Here is a 22,580-nt window from a genome sequence, read left to right on the forward strand (position 1 = left end):
TTTTTCTCAAGAGAAACTCAGTAGTTTAGAATTAAGTGGCTATAAAGCAAAGACCACCCTGAGTATTTAATCAACTGCTAGATGTATGCGTGTAGAAGACTGTGATATGCATAGTGAGAATTAAAATTATTTAAAGACTCCCCATCCCTTTCTCACTTCTGCTGCAAGATCCATTCATCTTATAAATAAAAGACAAGCAATCCCCAAACTGCAACTAACCAACCAGCCAACCAACCAACCAGTCACCAACAGGTGTGGGTCTATTTCATGGTCTCGAGGCACTGAGCTTGCTGGCCTCCCTTTGACTTTCTAACAGCTGCACCCCCTCCCAGTGCAGACTGTGCCTTAGGTACTGTGGCTAACTTTGGCACTGTGCCTTAGGTAGTCACAACAGAGATTTATTATAAAGAGACCACCTGAGTGGATGCTGAAATCTCACGCCCCCAGTGACTTCCTAACTGTGGGCACATGTTAATCTTAATTAGTCAAGATTTTGATATGTTTAAATACATATATTAGAAGGGTCTTTGCTGACTGGATTAAAGGAAAGCAAAGGTCTCTTTCAAAACTAATGATCTATCATTCTGTTCATAACCTTTGACAAAGAATCCAGTTAATGAAGATTCAGTTTCCTACGAATCCCTTTTTCATCCTGTACCCTTGTACTCCTACCCCAACAGTTTTTAGGTTAAAAAAAAAAAAAAAAAAAAACGAAAAACCTCTGAGTTATCTTAATGAAATATTATGTTACTTAAGTTCATGAGATAACAAAAACTTAAATAGTTATTAACACTTGCGGTTACTCAAACTATTTTTGGCAAGTGACTGTTGTTTTTAATTATACCTTTGAAATGTTTACTACAAGATCTCATTTTCCTTTGCTTTTGACGTTTAGAACAAAAACAGAAGAGCTAGAAGCCATTCAAGTGCGACATTCTGTGAGTTAGTGATATTATACCTGCAGCCAATAGGTTTGGAGAACTTTGCACTCTCTTCACAGATGTTAGCGTAACAGACATGGCGGCACGTTTGCGAGCACACCCACCGCTATCTGGAAGCAAAAAAAATGATATAGCAGAGGCCAAGGCAATGGGAAAAGCACGTGCAGTATCATGCGTTTTAAGTGAAATGTGCCAGACATCCATGAGAAAGATGAAGTTAGAATTAGTAACCATGGAATGCACCTGCCAATTTCACACCACCCTCAAACTAAAACGAACAAAATGAAGGAAAACAAAGGAAGATCAGGGATCTGTCTTAGAAACTGGCGCCACTGTTTTAGTGAAAGCATGGAAGGCTTCATACTTAACATTTTATGGTTTTCTTTGTGAAAACTCAGGCACAGAAGTCAATCTTATTTATACCATTTAAATTCAATTTATACTAAACCTATAAGCATTGGAGCTGGCTTTCAGAGTCAAGGATCAGCTCTATGTCAGGATTAAGGGCTATGGTACAACATACTTTTAAGTTAATATAATTTAAGTTTTACCATCTTCTAGCTGTTATAATTCCCAAAGAGAGCTTGAATAATTCTTGCAGTAAAAATTATTAGTGACACAGGTATGATATATTTTTTAGGATTCACAGAGGAACACATGGCATTATGGAAAGTCCATTCTTCCTGTAGTTATTGTTAGTTATGCAAATAACTAGCCTTATTAAAATAAAAGAATTGATATATATGGTATCAAAATGACCATGTTTAAAGAAAGGAGTATATTGCTTTTACTTTTCAAATTTTTATTTTTAGAGCCAGGTCTTGCTCCATCACCCAGGTTGGAGCGCATCATAGCTTATTGCCGTCTCAACCTCCTGGGCTCAAGCAATCCTCCTGCCTCAGTCTCCTGAGTAGCTAGGACCACAGGCACACACTGGCTCACGTTTTAACTTTTTGTAGAGACATGGTCTTGCTATGTTCCCCAGGCTGATCTCAAACTCCCTGGCTCAAGTGCTCTTTTCACCTCGACCTCCCATTAAAGCATGAGCCACCACACCTGGCCTCATTTATTGCTTTTATACTTTTAACAATATGTGTACTATGATTCATATATTTAAACTTATGCAAGTCATAATGTGAAATAAAATTTGTGTAAGTTCATCAGTCATTTTAATGTGCTATGAGAAGTTTAGACTTCTAAATTTGGAAGAGAAGTCTTTTAAAATTGGAAGGCCAATGTTCTATTTATGACCAGATTCAAATTCCACTCTTACATTCCTCTGTAATATGGTATGTGCAATAAATAGTTTTGCTCATTCTCTTCGTTCTGCTTATTAAGTAAAACCAAATTAAATTAAATCTTTTTGAAAGTTATAAAAAAAAGACAATATAACCACTGATATAGTAATATAATCATGATATACTGTGACATGTCCATTTTTCCTTTTTCTTTATTTTCATAGGGAAAGTATCAAGTTTGTTTATTGGACATGACAGAATTTAGATGAGTAAAGATGCTTGGAAGGATAATTCAAATGAATTTTTTATAAAATTTGTAAATAGTAAGATTAATATAACTTAAAATCAATGGAGTAATTCTTATATCAAAACTTCACTTTTTTAAAGTATATGTTTACAGTAACAGTTTCTTAATGTAGAAAATCATTAAACCAGAAAACCAACTTGAAAGAATATTAAAAGAATATGAACTAAATAAATCAAAGGTTATAATTAAGAACCCAAAGAAAGTGACACAAATGGTAGAAACAACTGAAGATTCCTTCAGGAGAGGCTCCAAAAGGATTTCAGCCAACTCAGCAAACTGAAAGTGCTTAGAGACAAGGGTGTCTGATAAGATGGAGGAAATGTTATTGCTTCCAGGAGCTGTGAACTGGTTAAAATGGTTGTGTAGTCAAAGGTGTTGAAAGTGAAAACAGACATCACTCTAAGAGTGATTTTATTTCCTAGTTCTATTAATTCTGAACATCTAACAAGCACATAGGTGAAAAGAGAAAATTCCAGAATGAGAAGATCCAGGGTCACAGGTTAAAACTCTGGTGTCCACCCTGTGGGCTGAGATGCGCTGGGCTGCGTCATGAATCCGCAAGGGTGTTGGAGGATATTTCCTGTTTTTAAGGAAAACACAGTGCTAACTGTTGGACACTCGGCCGAGATGCCCTGGGCTGCGCCAGGTGAATCCGCAAGGGTGTTGGGGGACATTTCCTGTTTTTAAGGAAAACACAGTGCTAGCTGTTGGACACTCGGCTGAGATGCCTGGGGCTGTGCAGTGAATCCGCAAGGGTGTTGGAGGACATTTCCTGTTTTAAGGAAAACCACAGTGCTAACTGTTGGACACTGGGCTGAGATTCCCTGGGCTGCGCCGGTGAATCCGAAAGGGTGTTGGAGGACATTTCCTGTTTTAAGGAAAACACAGTGCTGTTGGACCCTCGGCTGAGACGCCCTGGGCTGCGCCGGTGAATCCGCAAGGGTGTTGGAGGATATTTCCTGTTTTTAAGGAAAACACAGTGCTAACTGTTGGACACTCGGCTGAGACGCCCCGGGCTGCGCGTGAATCCGCAAGGGTGTTGGGGGACACTTCCTGTTTTTAAGGAAAACACAGTGCCAACTGTTGGACGCTCCAGGAATTGCTCACTTGGGGCAGTGCACGGTTTCAGTGTAATAGATGTGCTATATTCCTTTTGATGACATCATATTTTTAAAAAACTGGGATTTTGATAGTTGCCATGATAAAACGCAAGTACCCTCTGAAGAACATTTTATTTATTTATGTTTAGAGACAGGGTCTTGCTGTGTTGCCCAGGCTGGAGGGTAGTGACGCACTCGGAGCTCACCGGGCTCAAGCTGATCCTCCTACCTCAGCTTCCCTCATCGCTGGGATTACAGGCACATGCCACCACACCCAGCTAATTTTTAAAAATTTTATACAGATAGGGTCTCACTATGTTGCCCAGACTTGTCTCCAACATCTGCAGTCAAGCGATCCTCCTGGCTCAGCCTCCCAAAATGCTGGAATTACAGGCGTGAGCCACTGTGTCTGTCTGGCCTGTAAAACATTTTAGATCAGTAAATGAGAGTGGCCATGAACAATCTAATTCTGAGGTCTGAGAAATTTTTCAGTGTGCAACAGGCACACACATATTATTAGTAAGTCGTGTTATAAAGAAGGAAATAAAACTATTTTCCTTCAATTTATGTGTATTATTTTGTCAAACGGCTTCTAAGTTGTTAGAACAAAATATTTATAAAGTAATTATTAAGTTATTAAGTTGTTAGCACCTAACTACTTAATAAATAGAAGTGTTATATATTTTTGGCCTAGGAGCACAATGAAAGCAAGTTTGGGAATCTTTGCCAATTTATGTACTTTAGGAAGCTCTAAGTCCTATATGAAATAAATGGAGACTCTGTCTTTAATAAAGTTTAATAAAGAGCTGAATTCTGGCCGGGCGCGGTGGCTCAAGCCTGTAATCCCAGCACTTTGGGAGGCCGAGACGGGCGGATCATGAGGTCAGGAGATCGAGACCATCCTGGCTAACACGGTGAAACCCCGTCTCCACTAAAAAAAAAAAAAACAAAAAACTAGCCGGGCGAGGTGGCGGGCGCCTGTAGTCCCAGCTACTCGGGAGGCTGAGGCAGGAGAATGGCGTAAACCCGGGAGGCGGAGCTTGCAGTGAGCTGAGATCCGGCCACTGCACTCCAGCCTGGGCGACAGAGTGAGACCCCGTCTCAAAAAAAAAAAAAAAAAAAAGAGCTGAATTCTAAAACTCGAGGCATTTGTAAAATTGCTGGAACAGAATAATCTATTATATTCTGTTTCTACTTCCTTATGTATTGATACTTTCTGATACTCCTTGAAGATATTTTTAAGATCTTAAAACGAGGATGCTACCTTTCATGCGTCGGTTTATCCTCAAGAATCCTAATGCTGGGTTTGCCTTTGGTCCTCATTAATGACCTACAGCCTGGCTGGGCTACTCTTCCCCTGAGCTGCAAGACTCCTGGAAGCTGTTCCTACTGCTGGAAACCACTCATATGGGTAAATTATACATGGAGAATTATTTGATGTCTTTCCTTCTTTCCTTTCTTTGATAGCTAAGATATGCCTAAGAAACTAATGGGTTAAAAATTCTAAAAGTGAACATATAACATGTTTTGTATATTTTTTCTACATTGTTTAAACACTTTAGCATGAAAATTTAACTGCATTCCCCATGGCTAGTTTATTATGTACTGATTAAAAGCAAATACTTAACTTAAAAGAATGCTTTTTAACCGTAGTTACTGACACATGAAGATTTAAATAGGAATATATCTTTTTAATAATTGATATATTGGATAGATATATGAATCAATAAAGAGATATATTCTTGTTTAAATGAATATTGATATTAATAAGACTGGCCTGTATCATCTATCTATATAGATTATCTATTTGTGTTATCTATCCATATATTATCTGCATTATTTATCTATCTATCTATCTATCTATCTTCATCTATCTATCTATCTATCATCTATCTATCTATCATCTATCTATCTATCTATCATCTATCTATCTATCAATCTATCATCTATCTATCTATCATCTATCTATCTATCTATCTTCATCTATCTATCTATATCATCTATCTATCATCATCTATCTATCTATCATCTATCTATCATCTATCTATCTATCTATCATCTATCATCTATCTATCTATCTATCTATCTATATCTATCTATCTATCTATCTATCTATCTATCTATCTATTATCTATCTATCTATCATCTATCTCTATCTATCTATCATCTATCTATCTATCTATCTATCTATCTATCTATCTATCATCTATCTATTATCTATCTATCTATCATCTATCTATCTATCTATCTATCTATCTATCTATCTATCATCTCTATCTATCTATCATCTATCATCTATCTATCTATCTATCATCTATCTATCATCTATCATCTATCTATCATCATCTATCTATCTTCTATCTATCTATCTATCTATCTATCTATCTTTCTATCGATGTTTTCTATCAATAGATAGAAAGATAGACAAAAAAGAAGGACAGCTAGAAGCTATTTTGGGGACTAGAAAAATAACTTGTGGGGCCACTTTATTCATCTATCTATCTATCTATCTATCTATCTATCTATCTATCTATGTATCTGTCTATCTATGTATCATCTGTCTATCTGAAGATAGATAATGCAGGCCAGTTTTTTCACTAGCTCTTTAGGAACAAATTCCTACTTCATTTTGTAAACACAGTAACAATGCTTTCAAATTTCTAAGGCAATATATGTGTGTATTACATATACATATATATTTAAAAGTGTTAATGTTTTTGTAAAAACATTATAATTATTATTTTGGAATTTTGAGCAAAAGTTTTCAGTCACTTTTGATCAATTTTATGCACAGGTTTGAATACCATATTTGCCAATCATTATACATAAGTGGAAGTTCATCCACATAAGCGAAATAAACCTACGCAAACTGCATCCCATCCAGAGTCAAGCTCACTCCTTAGAAATGAGAAGATACTTTAGAGGGTTACATTTGTGCTGCTAAACAGTAACTTGGCTCAAGTACCTTAGTGACTGAAACAAATTTGCAAATTTTTATGTGCTTACTTTGCTATGAGGGATTGAATTACATGAATAGGAAGGTCATTTATTGAATGTACTGCACATGAACACAGTATATTCAGTATATCATGTATGCATATCTCTGTCATAATAGAGTTATAATAAATAGGAAAATGGGCACTCAGTAAAGTGAGGAATACTGGGAAGTTATGATCCACTTAAGTCTACAGGGAGATGTCTTGGAAGGATCAGGAAAGATCACTTCCTCATGTGAAACTTCTGCTGGAGTGACTTTGTAGCTCCAAAACGTGGCTGATGCTAATCTAGCTGTGGGCTCTACATTCTATTTGCTTTCTTTTGTCTCCTTTACCTAGTAATATTTTCTACTTCATTCCCCATGTCTAATTCTGGCATCTCCAATCATCAAGATGCCTTTGTGTGGTGCATTTGCAGGGTTACCACTTCTCTTGATTGCTGAGCCTTCCTTGTGTGTTTTGACTGTCTCCAGTATCCTCATCTTGCCTGTTGTCCACTTGTCTGCAAGGTGACAGCATCCTCAGGAGCCTGCCCACACAACCTTCTCTGAGGCCACTATGGTACCTGGCACATGGCACAAGGCTGTGCACTCAACCTGGGGATGAGGTATTGGTCCTCGCCAGTGGTTGGGTAATCCTCCTGTAGGCACTTTGATGCAACAAGAGACCTCAAAAAAGCAACCAGCTGGACATGAGAGAATATCTTGGGCCATCCTTTCTACTCTGCCATGGGGTGATGGCTCCAGCAACTTTCCAGTGATCTCTTGTGGATAGGAAATTTCAACACAAGTTACAAAATCTCAATGAGAAAGTTGTTTCTTGAATTACTCAATATTGTATATTTCAAGGAGGGGGGAAGGCAAAATTATAAGCCAAATTATGTCTACTGTGGAAAAAAGTTCATATGTACAAAGCATGTATCATGAACACTTTTACAGTTAAAATGTATACAATACAGTTTAGAGGCACAGTTGTTAAGCTAGTTGGAGACACTATTCTCACATCTACACATATAATGCTTACAACATTATGTGAATTGTGACTATAGGTTAATTAAGCTGACTTTGTATAAAACTTTGGCACTCTATCTGCTGACTTCTTCAACATAAAGAGTTTATAAAACATACGTTTAAGTAGTTTCTACTAGAGCAACGTGCCTTTGAATTTAGCCTATTTCTAAGTGAGAGATTTCAAAAGTACACAAACAAATGACATACTACCTCTTCCAATTGTTTAGAGGAGTTCGTTTTAACATGTGATTAGAGACAAAGGGAGTAGGAGCAAGTAACAGAACAGAAAATTCTGTTTGGTGGCCATAAGAGTGGAGCACAAATACAAAGAGAGAAAGTAATGAATCTACCCTACGTATCTAATCAGAAACTCAGAATCACACCTAGGATCAGTGGAGTGCTAAGCTAATGATTGAGGGCCAACATGATTTTTAGAGAGCAAGGCTCAGAGAGTTGAAAACTAACAGACAGCATACCTGTATTCATTTTGACCTTGGAGGGTTTGTTATTAAAGTCTTCAGCTTTCCTGTAGAAAAAAAACGGTGCATAATTTGTTTGCTAGCATGTAAAGAAAATATCATGAAAGCATGTCTTGCTTTTGATGTACCTGTAAGTTAATATCACATTATCATTAGTTTTATTTAAATCAGTGTTTAATAAGGTAGGAAGAATTGATAATTTTCTTCATGTTAAACTTTAATTATTTTAATTATTGGTCCTATGATCATAAAACAGATCATATTCTGTTTTTATGCTTTTGCTTTATGGTGAGCATTAATGGATGAAAATGGAGAAGTTTTTTGTGCTTGTTTGTTTCTTTTTCTTTTTCTTTTTCTTTTTTTTTTGAAACGGAGTCCCTCACTGTCGCCCAGGCTGGAGTGCAGTGGTGTGATCTTGGCTCACTGCAACCTCCGCCTCCTGGGTTCAAGCAATTCCCCTGCCTCAGCCTCCTGAGTAGCTGGGATTACAGGCACATGCCACCATACCCAGCTCATTTTTTGTATTTTTAGTGGAGATGGGGTTTCATTATATTGGCCAGGCTAGTCTTGAACTCTTGACCTCTTGATCCACTTGATTCAGACTCCCAAAGTGCTGGGATTACAGGCGTGAGTCGCCTTGCCTGGCCTGTTTGTTTCTTTTTCAGAGAGAGAGGGTTATGCTCTGTTACCCAGGCTGGAGTGCAGTTGGTGTGATCATAGCTCACTGCAGGCTTTATCTCCTGGACTCAAGCCATCCTTCGCCCTGGAATTACAGGTGTGAGCCACCGTGACTGGTTGAGTTTTCTTTTTAAAAAATTAAATTTCTTTTACAAATATTTATACAAACGGTTTTTGTTCTCTAGGCCTGAAATGACTATCTGTTAAGTATACTCTTCTAGAGTTTTAAAAGTTACCCTGGCACTTTAAAATCATTGCCTTACATGTGCTGGTCTATTTACTACCGGGGAATATGTAATGAATGTAACACATATTTTGAGGACACTGTCAAGAAAGATGAGGTTCATCTGTCTCTTTTTTTAAGACACAGGAAATTCATGGTTACTACAAAACCCATTTCTGCATTAGTATTGAACACTGATTTTTCCCAGTGAAATGTTGGATGCATAGCAATTGAGATTAATTCACTAGAATGGTTGGCAGCAAGGGCTTGTTTCAGAAAAATGTTTTAAATATTGCGTATCGTTTTACAACATGTGAGATGACTTAGTTCTTTCTCTGGTATATTCTCTTAGTCCATTTATGGAGTTTCCTATTTATCCATACTCTGAGACCAAAGAGGAAACACATGCTGATGAGGAAGCAAAGCTCCTAAGTCTCAGAGCTCCCGGCAAGAGCTGTCTGACCCCGGCCACTTGGCCTTTGCTCCTGAGTGGGCCTGTTGTTCAGGATCCACAAGAATCTCCCCCAGCACGACACACTCACAGCTTCCAGGAGCACTAGTACTGCAACATCTGAACATTTTCAAGAATTTTATTTACTCCTTTTGGATGAACGAGGATAAGTGTGAAATGAAATCATTGGCATGATCATCTGGCACGAAAGACTTTTCATAAGTATAGTTTTTTCAGTCTCTAAAAAGAGCAGCAAATGAGCTTCCTGGCTTTCTTGCCTTTGTCTGCCAAAGTTCTCACCCTCTTCTCCTTTCTGACCATTTCCTCTGCTCAATTCGACAACTATTATTTTCTTTCACTGTGGCTATCTGAGTTCACCTCTTATGGGAAAGCCTGACTTTGTTCATTACTGAGGTAAAATTATAATAATAAAATCAAAATGTGAATTTTAGCTAAATATAATGGTACTTCTCTCCCAGTGGGGGAAAATGATGAAATAAAATAACATTAAAAATATAATTAAGTCCTATGAAATATAATTATAAAGCAAGATTTTACATATAGATATATATGTATAATGCAATCCTCATTTTGCTATATACACATGTATATGTACACACACACACATATATTTGCCTAGATTGAATTACTAATACCTTAGGACTAAATAAATGCTAAATTAATGAACATTTAAAATGGGTAAAATCACAGTACTGATAATCACCTCAATATATGTTTTTAGAGCTCTAAGCTGAAAACAATATAGATGATATCCTTGCTATGTGGTGTTTAATTTTTGTGTAGTCTGTGTTCAGTGTCGTATCATCGCCCGTCTGCCGCAGGCATCGTTGCCGTGTCGGGAGCAGGGCAGGAGCCATGCTTAGTGTGGCCAGGCCAGAACTGAGTTTCCACAGGCTTATGGAGAACTTCACAGTGACAGGTCATAGGCCAACAGACTCTGAAAAATGATGGAGGGAAATTTTATGATGATGAATTTTATCTCCTATTTTTCAGTGTATGCAACTAAACAGGCGCATTTCTGTTTTACTTTTTTGTTTTGTTTTTCTCCAGAATTACACAGAAAAATGTGGCATATTTCTAAAAACTCAACTTGGTAGCCTTAAGACCGCCTATATTGAGGGATACCAATGAGGTCAGGGAAGAGGGCAGTGGTCAGCACAGGAGCTTTGGGAAAGCGCCTTTAAATATATTTATTTTCATCTCTCGGTAGCAAAACTCCTAATATCTTAACCTTAAATGGACAAAATAAATGGAAAAGAAAAGCCTCAGGGGATGTCTGTGACTGAGACTGAGGCAACTTCTAAAACAAGAAGGGATAAACAACCTCCAGAAAATGAGGAGTATAAGGACCTTTCCCAAATTCGACTTCGTCATTCCTTTGGAAACCAGGCGATGCTGTGCTTAAAACTGCTTAAGGTTTTAAAACTGAATGAGGAAGACAGTATTTGGACTAGAATAATAGTGATCGACAAAGAAAACATCAAATACAGAAGGTTAACTCTCAGAATACAAAATCTGCTGATACACCGTAATAATGTTTTTGTACCAAGTTGCAGAACTAGTTATCAATATCTATTGTTTGAATTCAAATGCCGATATTTACAGAACATCTAACACTCAAAAAGTAAAATAGGATTAGCAAGAACAAAGAAAGGCGCCACAAATCCTTGAGGTTTTCATCTTTAAAGTGACGTGTCCTGTTACTTATAAATGTAATTTGTGAGGTTTTTCAACTTCCCATTGTTTTCGATGTCAAAATGTGAAATGACTAACTTCCTAATTAAGCAAGACATTTTCCAAGTCGTTAAAAGAAGAACCCCAGTGACTGAGCTCTCAAGAAGAACCTGAAACCGAAAGGCTTCTTGGATGACTAATAAAAATGCATGATTCTATTTCCATTATTTGTGCTAAGTCCATTAACAAATCCACGACTGAGAACTCTCTTTAGACAGTTCAAACTAAAGCGAATATAACCTCTTTTGTTCTGCTCTGAAAAAGTGTCCTTGATTGTACTTACATAACAAGCACAGATTATTCTGGAAAGCATCAAATTCCTAGAGTCTTTGCCTGCTACTAGAAAACAGTATTTCAAGTATTCTCTTCACTTGGAATTGAACCAGGGACGAGACTATGAGAACTGATCGTAACATGGAGACTACCTTGAGCCTTAGCAGACGGTCCACGGAACAAAGAACTCTCTGAATATGAAGGGGTCACATGATTTTCAATAGGTGCTAGGGGGTTGTATTTACTTTTGTCAAAGTTTCATACAAAAAGCAACTTCATATGTGTCCTATTTTGTGACAACAATGGATTTATTTTACTTATGGGTTAGAGTGGCCTCCACTACCAAAACACATATGGCAATAGACTGTGTTGATTGTTCGTGGAAGGGCTGTTAACAGCATGACTTTGGATCTATAGTCTTTTAATTCTGCCTGAATTTCTCTTTTTTCTTTTCCTTTTTTTTTTTTTTTGAGAGGGAGTCTCACTCTGTTGCCCAGGCTAGAGGGCAGTGGCGCAATCTTGGCTCACTACAACCTCCACCTCCTGGGTTCAAGTGATTCTCCTGCCTCAGCATCCTGAGTAGCTTGGGATTACAGGCGTGAGCCACCACGCCTGGCTAAATTTTGTACTTTTAGTAGAGTCGGGGTTTTACCATGTTGGTCAGGCTGGTCTCAAACTCCTGACCTTGTGATCCTCCTGTCTCGGCCTCCCAAAGTGCTGGGATTACAGACGTGAGCCACCACGCCTGGCCAATTCTGCTTGAATGTCTTCGGATTATCAGACATCTCACTTTTCTCTGAATCAGAGTAGACTGTGTTCTCAACATGCATAAGAGAATTGACTGGGTAATTTAACTTTTGAAAGAGGGTCCTAAGGAGTTTGATCCTGCGTGGGTATGAACATGCCTTTGCGCCTGTTGTCTTATAATTCTGCTTGAATTGTTTTGATTACCAGGCATCCCATTTTGAAGAGCAGCAGAGACAAAATCCTTTCCCCAGTGTTGGCCAAGAATTCTATGTAGGTCATTTTATTTTTGTAGACCTGAATTTAAGCACCAAGACCATGTATGAAACTAGAGGATTGAATTTTAGCTCAGTTAATGTGAGGACTTGCCCAAAAGATAACAAGCCAATACATTGCTATAGTTATTTTGAAATTAATATATTCACAGCTCATATATTATTCAAAAAAGGACATATTGATGTTTAAGTAGTAGGAAAACATTGCAGGATGTTAGTTTTTTTCACAGAGATGTATTTTAAACATGAGAATAAAAATGCAATCATATTAAGGTTATGTACCAGATTTTAACTTGAATTTATTTATTTATTTTGAAATGGGATCATTTGTAGCACTCTTTTTGGATAAACTGTCCTAAGTGATCAATGCATTAATGCATCTCTCTCTATCTCTGACTGTGGTAAAATAAGACATATTCATAAATGCCAAGTGATTTCGCCTTTCAATTATAGTCAAATGACTTAATTCAGGTTGACATTCATCTTCACCTATCTTTCCTATATGTCTACATGCTGCTTTGAAATATTCACAGGAAAACTCCAAGTAGTTTGTTTTGTGAGTTTAGAAAGCCTTTTCTGACTAGTTCTCGAAATTGGCTCAGAGAGTCTTCTGCCTCTGAGTGGGTGGCACACAAGTCAACAGTAATGGCATGACTGTCCCTGCTCCTAAGAATACAAGTACCTCCCAGAATCCCTAACAGTGCCTGAAAATGTTCCTTAGTGTTCAGCAGCCAAATTACCCACGGCATCTATTTATCTATGCTGAGGCCAGAACACATTCAACATCATTTCTAGGAATAAAGAGAAATTATTACCACAAATGGTAACAAAACAAATGAACATGAGGCTGTTGATAATTTTTTTTTTTTTTTTTTTGAGAAGGAGTCTCGCTCTGTCGCCCAGGCTGGAGTGCAGTGGCCCGATCTCAGCTCACTGCAAGCTCCGCCTCCCGGGTTCATGCCATTCTCCTGCCTCAGCCTCCCGAGTAGCTGGGACTACAGGCGCCCGCCACCTCGCCCGGCTAGTTTTTTTGTATTTTTTAGTAGAGACGGGGTTTCACCGTGTTAGCCAGGATGGTCTCGATCTCCTGACCTCGTGATCCGCCCGCCTCGGCCTCCCAAAGTGCTGGGATTACAGGCTTGAGCCACCGCGCCCGGCCCGATAATTTTTTTTATGAGAATATGCAAAGCTTTCATTTTAATTAGACCAAATGTCCTGATATCTGGAAAAATTTCCTGAAAAAAGAGGACTATATGTCTTCCAAGGAAACTAGCAATTTTCCTTTTGAGACTTTACAGTGTAAGCTGTTCAAAATACTTATCAATTTTCCCTAAAGACTTTACTGATTAGAAGTTGATCACGTGGTAAATGATTCCTCCTGATGTTATTCCAAAGTCTCAAAGTTGGTGAATCACTCATTTAATTATTTGCTTTAAATGGTCATGTGATTTAATATTGGTCCAGAACCTTCTTTTTTTTTTTTTTTTTTTTTTTTAAGGTGGGGTCTCGCTCTGTTGCCCAGGCTGGAATGTGATGGCGCAATCTTGATCCACTGCAACCTCTGCCTCCCGGGTTCAAGTGATTCTCCTGCCTCCTGAGTAGCTGGGATTACAGGCATGTGCCACCACGCCATATTTTTAGTAGAGATGGGGTTTCCCCATGTTGTCCAGGCTGGTCTCGAACTCCTGACCTCAAATGATCTACCTGCCTCAGCCTCTCAAAGTGCTAGGATCACAGGTGTGAGCCACCATGCCCAGCCACCCTACTTTCATGGCGTTCCTTACTTTTATATTGTAAGCTTAGGGATAATTACAGAACTGATCTAAGTATTTCCAAGTGCATCTTTTTTCTAAGACTAAGTCCTTTGTTCAACTTGATAGTACAGTATTAGGAGAATTCCATCAGCTTATAAAGTGCAAATCAAAGGCCAAAAAAATTTCTAATGAAAATAATGCAGATCCTGAATGAGGATCTCATGAGTCAGGCACCTTATCAAAGAGACACATGAGGAATTAATTAGAATATCCCTGTAACACATGTGTAGGCAAACTGAATAGCATTGGAAGAATGGGTCAAGAAATAGGCAAAGCTTGACTCAAATCCCAGTTCTGCCCATTTCTATGCTTCCAAACAATTTATACCAATGTCATTATCATCGACTCCCCCACCGACAGCAAAGCATCCCCAATCCGGCAAACTGGCATCGTTCCCATTCACTAATATTTCATATATTCTGAAGCAGACCTTTACCTTTGATTGAGTCTTAAGAAGATAATCTAGACTTTCCTGAAAATACATGGGGCATTATTATATTGCTTTAGATTGAAGCAAGCCATATGGTTTATTAGATTGATTTCTATGGATTTTCCCATCTCCCAGTGGTCCCACACCCAGCTTAGCAACATGTTGGAATTGAAAAGGAATTCTGCTTTCCAGGCAGCTTTCTTCCTTAAAAAGATCCTTTATTTAGCTAAGATTTCTGCGCCCCCCCTCCCCCCATACCACATTGCCATGAACAAGAGAAAATCTAAGAACATAGTTGAATCAAACCCTTGCCTCCTAGCCCAGCTATAGACAATGCTACTGGATCTAAGGGAAAGTGACACTATAAAGGTTGTGACGAGTAACTTTTTTTAAAAAAAAATCATTCTCTTTTCCTTTGACAGTTGATAGCCGAAAGTGATGGCTGAAAGAAAAGAGATGTCTATAAAATGTCACATAACAAATTGTGTGACAAATTGCAGAGTGATAACATCCTGATGGCAGCCTACTCCTGCTTAATTCAATAAGGGAGAGTGCCTCCGATTTCCCACCTCGTACTGAGAAGCACACATTTCTATTTTGAGGAGAAGGGCTTTCATCTTTTTAAAGAACCATTTTTAAAAATTTTATGCTTTGCTAAGTTTTTCACTGCTTTTAATTTCAAAATCTTCCATTTTAATTTGTATATATTGAAATATAAAAATCATCTGATATCAAAAGAATTATGTAATCTAGTCTAGTCTTGCATGTCTCGTACTTAGACTTTAAGTAAAGGCAAGCATCAAAGGCTCTGGTAGGGATTGAGATCGATCAACTCATTTTTAGGGTTAGACATTTGAGGATAAGACAAATGGATGCCCCAAGCAGATACTCAAAAGTAGTTCATCTCTCCTGACTCTTAGCAAATAATAGGCATCCTCCTTCAAGGAATCTTAAAACGTCATTTAAAATTAAGATCTTGGCCAGGCGCAGTGACTCATGCCTGTAATCCCAGCACTTTGGGAGGCCAAGGCAGGAGGATCACTTGAGGTCAGGAGTTTGAGATCAGCCTGGCCAACATGGCCATAGAGACCCCCGTCTCTATTAAAATTCAACAATTAGCCTAGCATGGTGGCACATGCCTGTAGTCCCAGCTACTTGGGAGGCTGAGGCAGGAGAATGTCTTGAACCTGGGAGATGGAGGTTGCAGTGAGCCGAAGGCTGCAGTGAGCCGAGATCACGCCATTGCACTCCAGCCTGGGCGGCAGAGCAAGACTCCATCTTGACAAAACAAAACAAAACAACAAACAAACAAAAAAAAAACAAAAGAAATCAAGATCTTTCCCTTTAAAGTATTATAATACCCTGCTTAATTAAGTGCTGAATCATATGAGGCAGGGGTTAGGGGTTAGGGAAAAGAACAAAATATGAGAAGACAGTGTGGTAGAAGGCAAAACTGTTTGATGAATAAAATAAGAACTGTTAACATAGAACCGTATGTTTCTTCTTCTAGGACTAGTAGGAAAACAGTGGTTGCTATGACAAGGATTCCTTTTGCCCGATCACAGCACAAATCCAAACGAAAGTGTTAATCAGGTCTGCTCACCCCAGAGCATCTTAGACCTTCTTGGTCTAAGCCTAGACCAACAGCTATCGATATTTTTTTTTTTTTCTGAAAACCTTAGAATTTTCAGTTAATAAGTATATTTATTTTAAGTTATTTTCAAGGTAATGTTACGTAGTGAAACTATTGCAGTTAAATAAGCCTGCTTATTGTTAATTCACTATTTTTAAAAAGCCACACTTTTCTTCTGATTGAATACACCTGTTTCCTGAACACCTGAAACAACATTTCCATACCTTAGCAATGTCAAAGTTTGTCAGAATTTTTGACAGAATATACTGTTAGAATTATTACCAATTCATGTTTATATGTGTCTCAGATCTGCAATGGTGAAATCCCACTCGCTATGTGGAATTTAAATCTTGGGGCAAGGGAAAATTTGCTCTAATTTGATCTTATAGTCTTAAAATTTAAGTAATACATTACTTACAAAATTTATCCAGAATGAAATGTACCTTTTTTTTTTTTTTTTTTTTGAGACAGAGTCTCACTCTGTTGGCCAGGGTGGAGTGCAGTGGTTCAATCTTGGCTCACTGCAGCCTCCACCTCCCAGGTTCGAGCAATTCTCCTGCCTCAGCCTCCCGAGTAGCTGTGATTACGGATGTGTGCCATCATGCCAGGCTAATTGTAGTATTTTTAGTAGAGATGGGGTTTCACCATGTTGGCCACGCTGGTCTCGAACTCTTAACCTCAGGTAATCTGTCCGCCTTGGTATCCCAAAGTGCTGGAATTACAGGTGTGAGCCTCCACGCCTGGTCAAAATGTATCTTAAATTGCACATCTTAAGGCAGTTTGATTCATTTTAGAAAATTTGAGTGAGAAAATAATAAGTTATTTACTTCTGACATCAGAAATGTATTATTGTTTATATACTGCTGCTCCTTTGTTATTCAGAAATTTGAGAAAATTCCTTATGGTTCTCTATGTACTAAATGTACAAGTGTCAAGCTGAATCATAGGTGAATAAAAGGTACTCAATTTGAGGAGTACCTTTTCCGACTGTGTCTCCCACATTTTTATTTTAGGGAAAACAAAGTGGTGTGCATATTGATTCTACAGAAGGCACACACATGGGTGGGGGGTAGGTAATAAGTAGAAAGATGACCTTGACAGGCTGAATTAAATTTGGCTAAACTAAATTTCATGATTAGGTTGAAGAGATTGGCTTTTCAAAAATTTATATGGAATAAGTCTAAGGGCTTTAATGCAATTGTTGAAAAATATAATTAAATCAATGTCTAAATGAACGGTGGTTGCAAGGATCAAAGAAGATTGGGCTACGGCTGCCTCACTTTTAAAGTGTCCACATGTGTCTGTGTGTGAGTCAGGCTGGCGTGAACTTGAGTCTCTAGGCAGGTTTGGAGGCTGTGCTTGGGGAGGCGGGGTGGGTCACAGAACAATATGGTAGAGCCACTATGGGGAGTTTCCAGGTGACTACCAGCAGCAACAGGAAAAGTTATTGACATGTACTTGAGGTTTATTTTTTCTTTCATCTCATGGAACTCATCCCAGTGGCCCTTAGGGTTAATACTCTCAAATATACCAAATTTGTACTTTGAATTGACAAGAAGATGCAGGAATAACAGTTGCAGCTAGAAGCTTCAATATTCCCTCAAGATGTACCTGAATTTAAGAAACATGATTTCCAAATGAGACTGTTTCTCAAAGCTGGGTTTTTAACTATCTGGTTCACAACTGTCATCAGAAAGAATGAAAACAAGTCCATCCTAGAAATCAGGGGTTTAAGACTTCAGAATTGTACAACAAAATGGGATGTGGTATCTGTTGCCCTTTTGTTCAGCAAAATGCCAGCCCAGATGACCTCACTTCTAGTTCTCACCCCACACAAGTGTTTCCAGCATTCTTCATTTTTCATACCTAATATAGTCCTTCATGCCCTGCCACTATTTAAAGCTAAAACTTTCACTCAATCCACCAAAAATAGGCAAGAAAAACAACATACAAATACAAATTTATACTCCACAGTTATACAGTGGAGAACAGTGAAACTTATTTGAACAAAGTTTTTGTTGTTTCATAATACCCTAACTTATTTGACATAGTGGCTAAACGTAGAAATGATCAGAACACCTTTTAAGATTGTTAGTTGCCATATTTTAACATATGTAGTGAAACCTTACTTAGTCTGATCTTTAGTAGTCATTTCTCTCCCTTTTATCTACAGAAACAAACTCTCAACACTCTTTCTTTTATCTTGGACCTTTGCCGCTCTTGGAAAAGCACAAACATTTCCTTTGACTTCCCAACTACACGAACTCTTTCAGGACAGCCTGGTTTTAGCTCAAGGGTAGGCTGCCAATGACGCTCAGGGCCACGGATCACCTGACAGGTCCAACCTGGGCCTCTTGTTCACACCGACTCTACCCTGGCACTCAGCCTGCTCTCCTTCAGGTCCACAGGTAGAGAATGTCTGCGTGGACATCTTCATGGATGGAGATACCCACTGACTTCTGATCTGACACCTACTGACTTCATTTCCATTTCTTCTTTTATAATGGAGAGTAGAAGCACTTTGTCATCTGTGTTGCAGCATTTGGTAAAGGAAACCCAGAACCCATGTTGGGACCACATGCAGTTACATTGATTCTAGTTAATTATGTTTGAGAGGAGTGATCACTTTTCTACAGTACATAGAAAATGTTAACATGAACTATTATTATTGGGATGTTGGCTGTCTGCCATTCCTAAGACAGAGCAGAGGGTAAGAAAACGTCACGCATGTTGGGAGAGGGCAAACAATAATGGATGGGCCAAAAAGTTAGCAAATTTCTTTCTTTCTTTTTTTTTTTTTTTTTAATAGATGTAGTCTTGCTCTGTTGCCAGGCTGGAGTGCAGTGGTGTGATCTCAGCTCACTGCAACCTCCGTCTCCCAGGTTCAAGTGATTCTCCTGCCTCAGCCTCCTGAGTAGCTGAAACCCCTCCTGAGAGACGGGGTTTCACCATGTTGGCCAGGATGGTCTGGATCTCTTGACCTCATGATTCACTTGCCTCAGCCTCCCAAAGTGCTAGGATTACCGGTGTGAGCCACCGTGCCCGGCCATAAATTTCTTTTTTGTGGGAGAAGCAACTTTAGAAGTATATATCTGCATACCTTGTCTAAGTCAATGTGTTGCTATAAAGGAATACTCGAGGCTGGGTAATTTATAAAGAAAAGAGGGTTATTTGGCTCTCGGTTCTGCAGGCTGCATGGGACACATGGCACTGGCATCTGCCTGGCTTCTGGAGAGGCCTCATGATGCTTCCACTCCTGATGGAGGGGAGAAGGTGAAAGGGAGCCAGCGTGCAGAGATCACATGGTGAGAGCAGAAGCAAGAGAGAATGGGAGGGTACCAGGTTCTTTTCAACAATCAGCTCTCTAGGGAACTCCCCCGGGAATGAATAGAGCAAGAACTCACTCACTCTCCCTCCGCCAGGGAGGACATTAATCTATTCATGAAGGATCTGGTCCCAAGACTCAAACACCTCCCATTAAGCCCCATCTCCAACTGGGGATCGAATTTCAACATGAGATTTGGAGGAATCAAATATCCAGACCGTAGCACACATCAATAGCTAGGAGGTAGCAGAGTCAGCGTCCGACAACCTATGTTTTAGGGAATTTCCAGGTATGTGCTCTTAACTACCTTTTTTTTATTGTACTAAAGTGGGTGTCAGTATTAAGCCTTGTGTGGGAAGGTATGCTTGGGCAAACCACCTCACTTTGATGAGCCTGAGTTTTAAAGTTTATAACATGAAAGACTTGATTTAAAATATAAAAGCACGGCCGGGCGCGGTGGCTCAAGCCTGTAATCCCAGCACTTTGGGAGGCCGAGGCGGGCGGATCACGAGGTCAGGAGATCGAGACCCTCCTGGCTAACACGGTGAAACCCCATCTCTACTAAAAATACAAAAAACTAGCCGGGCGCGGTGGTGGGCGCCTGTAGTCCCAACTACTCGGAGGCTGAGGCGGGAGAATGGCGGGAACCCGGGAGGCGGAGCTTGCAGTGAGCCGAGATCGCGCCACTGCACTCCAGCCTGGGCGACACAGCGAGACTCCGTCTCAAAAAAAAAAAAAAAAAAAAAAAAATATAAAAGCACATTAAGGGCCTTTTATGGTTTGAAATTTTGCTAAATCTAGGAAAGCTATATTCAACCAACAAACATTTATTGAACTTTAATGTGCAAACCATTATGCCATTATGTGGACTGTATGCCATATGTATGATTGTACATATCAAGCAGAAACTCACTGCAAGCCAACATTTAATGACTCATTCACATAAATTCAGAAAAAGGTGATGATTAAAGACCTGTGTTTCCGATAGCATCATGATGAGATGAGATACACATTAACACATGTCCAAGCCAACATCCAAGGCTGTCTCCCTCTTTGTTGTCTAGTTTACTTAACTCCAGATATGAGATCTAGAGAATTGTTTATATATTACATGTCTTTCTATATTATCTCCAGTGTCCTACCCTTGAGCTTCTCAATTTTAGAATTTGATTGTTCCTAAAATAGAATCCATTTTATAAATCTGCACCAGAACAAACAGACAGAACTTCAGTCCATCAATTTTCATTAATTTTTAAAGCTTTTTTCATAAGTAGTTGTAGGAACATTGGAGGTAACAAGAATCATTGATTTTTTTTTTATTCTGTTAGGATTTACAGTAGAGGAGAACTTCAAAACGGATATCTCAGTCACGGAGGCAGCTTGGCGTTCCAAATATTACGTTTTAGAATAGCTCCTATTTTAAAGAGTAAAAGTCTATTGGCTTTTGAAGAAACAGAAGACTAAAAGATCTAAGCAGATTGTATTCCTAGCCAATATTTTCATCACATTTTTCTTACTGGCTGAATCAGTCATGCTGTAACTTGCTAAATGACAATAGCGTGGCAAGTACAATGACATTTTGACTTATTTTCATGTGGATGGCTGCTGTCCTGTGCATTGATTACTGTTGAGAAATGTTGGCCTCAGGCTCACAAACAATTACCAAAGTCTTACGACCCACAAAAACTTTAATCAACCTGTTCCCATGTTCAGAAGTTTTGAAATTAGAATGTTTACTTCACATAAATTATGATTTAATATTATGGCTATTTGTAAGGCTACTATGTGATAAATGTATCATTAACTTCAGATGATTAAGAAAAGCAATCTGAATTAGGGAGAAGTGTGAGTTATGAAGTGTTTGTGAAGAAACAATTTATTTTCCTTCAAAAATACAGATTAACTCTAGGTCCAGGCAGTAACAGCTAAATGAATCCTGCAGGGTCCTAGTTTAATGAACACATAAGAATGATTTATACTTCTAACATCCATTTATATGGAATGAATCCTTCTAAAAAGGTTTATTTTGTGTAGCATAATTTTTTTAAGCTAGCACTTTGCCTAAGACTATAGCTTTTAATATCATCAAAAGTAAAGACAGCCTAGACTCTCACTGAATTACCTCAATTTCTAAATTGGTATGTCTAAGTTATGATTCAGACATAATTCATATTTAGTTCCCATTTCATGTTGGGGTCATGATACTCCCTTCTCCCCAAACCTTACCTCATTTTTCCAGTATTCCTCACCTCAGAGAATGCTATCATTCACTCATTATTTTTATTTTATTTTATTTTATTTTATTTATTTTTTTGAAACAGAGTCTCACTCTGTCGCCCAGGCTGGAGTGCAGTGGCGTGATCTCAGCTCACTGCAATCTCCACCTCCCAGGTTCAAGCCATTCTCCTGCTTCAGCCTCCTGAGTACCTGGGATCGCAGGTATGCACCATCACACCTGGCTAATTTTTATACCTTTAGTAGAGATGGGGTTTCACCATGTTGGCTAGGCTGGTCTCGAGCTCCTGACCTCAGGTGATCCACCTGCCTTGGCCTCCCAAAATGCTGGGACTACAGGTGTGAGCCACCACACCAGACCTATTCATTCATTATTCAATTTATTACTCAAAAGTTTGAGAGCCCATTCTACTCCACGAATTACCCTGGATGTTCCCTCTCCCTCAACTCTCCATGTTTTGAGAAATAAGACAAGAAACATTCAGCTCTGGGAAGGGCAGCATGCTTCTATCTCAGTCCCACAGTTCATTTGCCCAAGGGACTTGGGCACGAAAGATAAGCATTTCTAGTTCTTTTGATTTTGCCTAGGTCAGATATAGGTTAGGCATAGGTTAACACACAAAGTGGGCAGATGGGAGTCTCTGACCAGCTTATGTGGTGCAGGAGTTATACT

At 38.8% G+C, this 22,580-nt stretch overlaps 1 protein-coding gene across 47 annotated transcripts in view; it reads right to left on the bottom strand.

The window, feature by feature from the left end:
- SORBS2 (sorbin and SH3 domain containing 2) overlaps window positions 1-22,580 on the bottom strand; it is a 228,439-nt gene that overhangs the window by 98,004 nt on the left and 107,855 nt on the right. For 26 of the 47 annotated variants that reach the window (XM_033215885.1, XM_033215881.1, XM_033215862.1 and 23 more), the window contains 2 exons: window positions 8,069-8,118; window positions 959-1,051 (listed from right to left, as the gene is read on the bottom strand). The exons of 6 other annotated variants lie outside the window; for them this stretch is intronic. In XM_033215885.1, the coding sequence (XP_033071776.1) occupies window positions 959-1,051; window positions 8,069-8,078 (103 nt within the window). In that variant the 5' untranslated portion in view covers window positions 8,079-8,118. The remainder of the gene's footprint in view (window positions 1-958; window positions 1,052-8,068; window positions 8,119-22,580) is intronic. 15 more of the 47 variants (XM_033215892.1, XM_033215887.1, XM_033215891.1 and 12 more) reach the window with 2 other exon arrangements.

This window comes from Trachypithecus francoisi, unplaced genomic scaffold, assembly GCF_009764315.1.
Source record: "Trachypithecus francoisi isolate TF-2019V2 unplaced genomic scaffold, Tfra_2.0 Lachesis_group1, whole genome shotgun sequence".
Lineage (NCBI taxonomy): Eukaryota > Metazoa > Chordata > Mammalia > Primates > Cercopithecidae > Trachypithecus > Trachypithecus francoisi.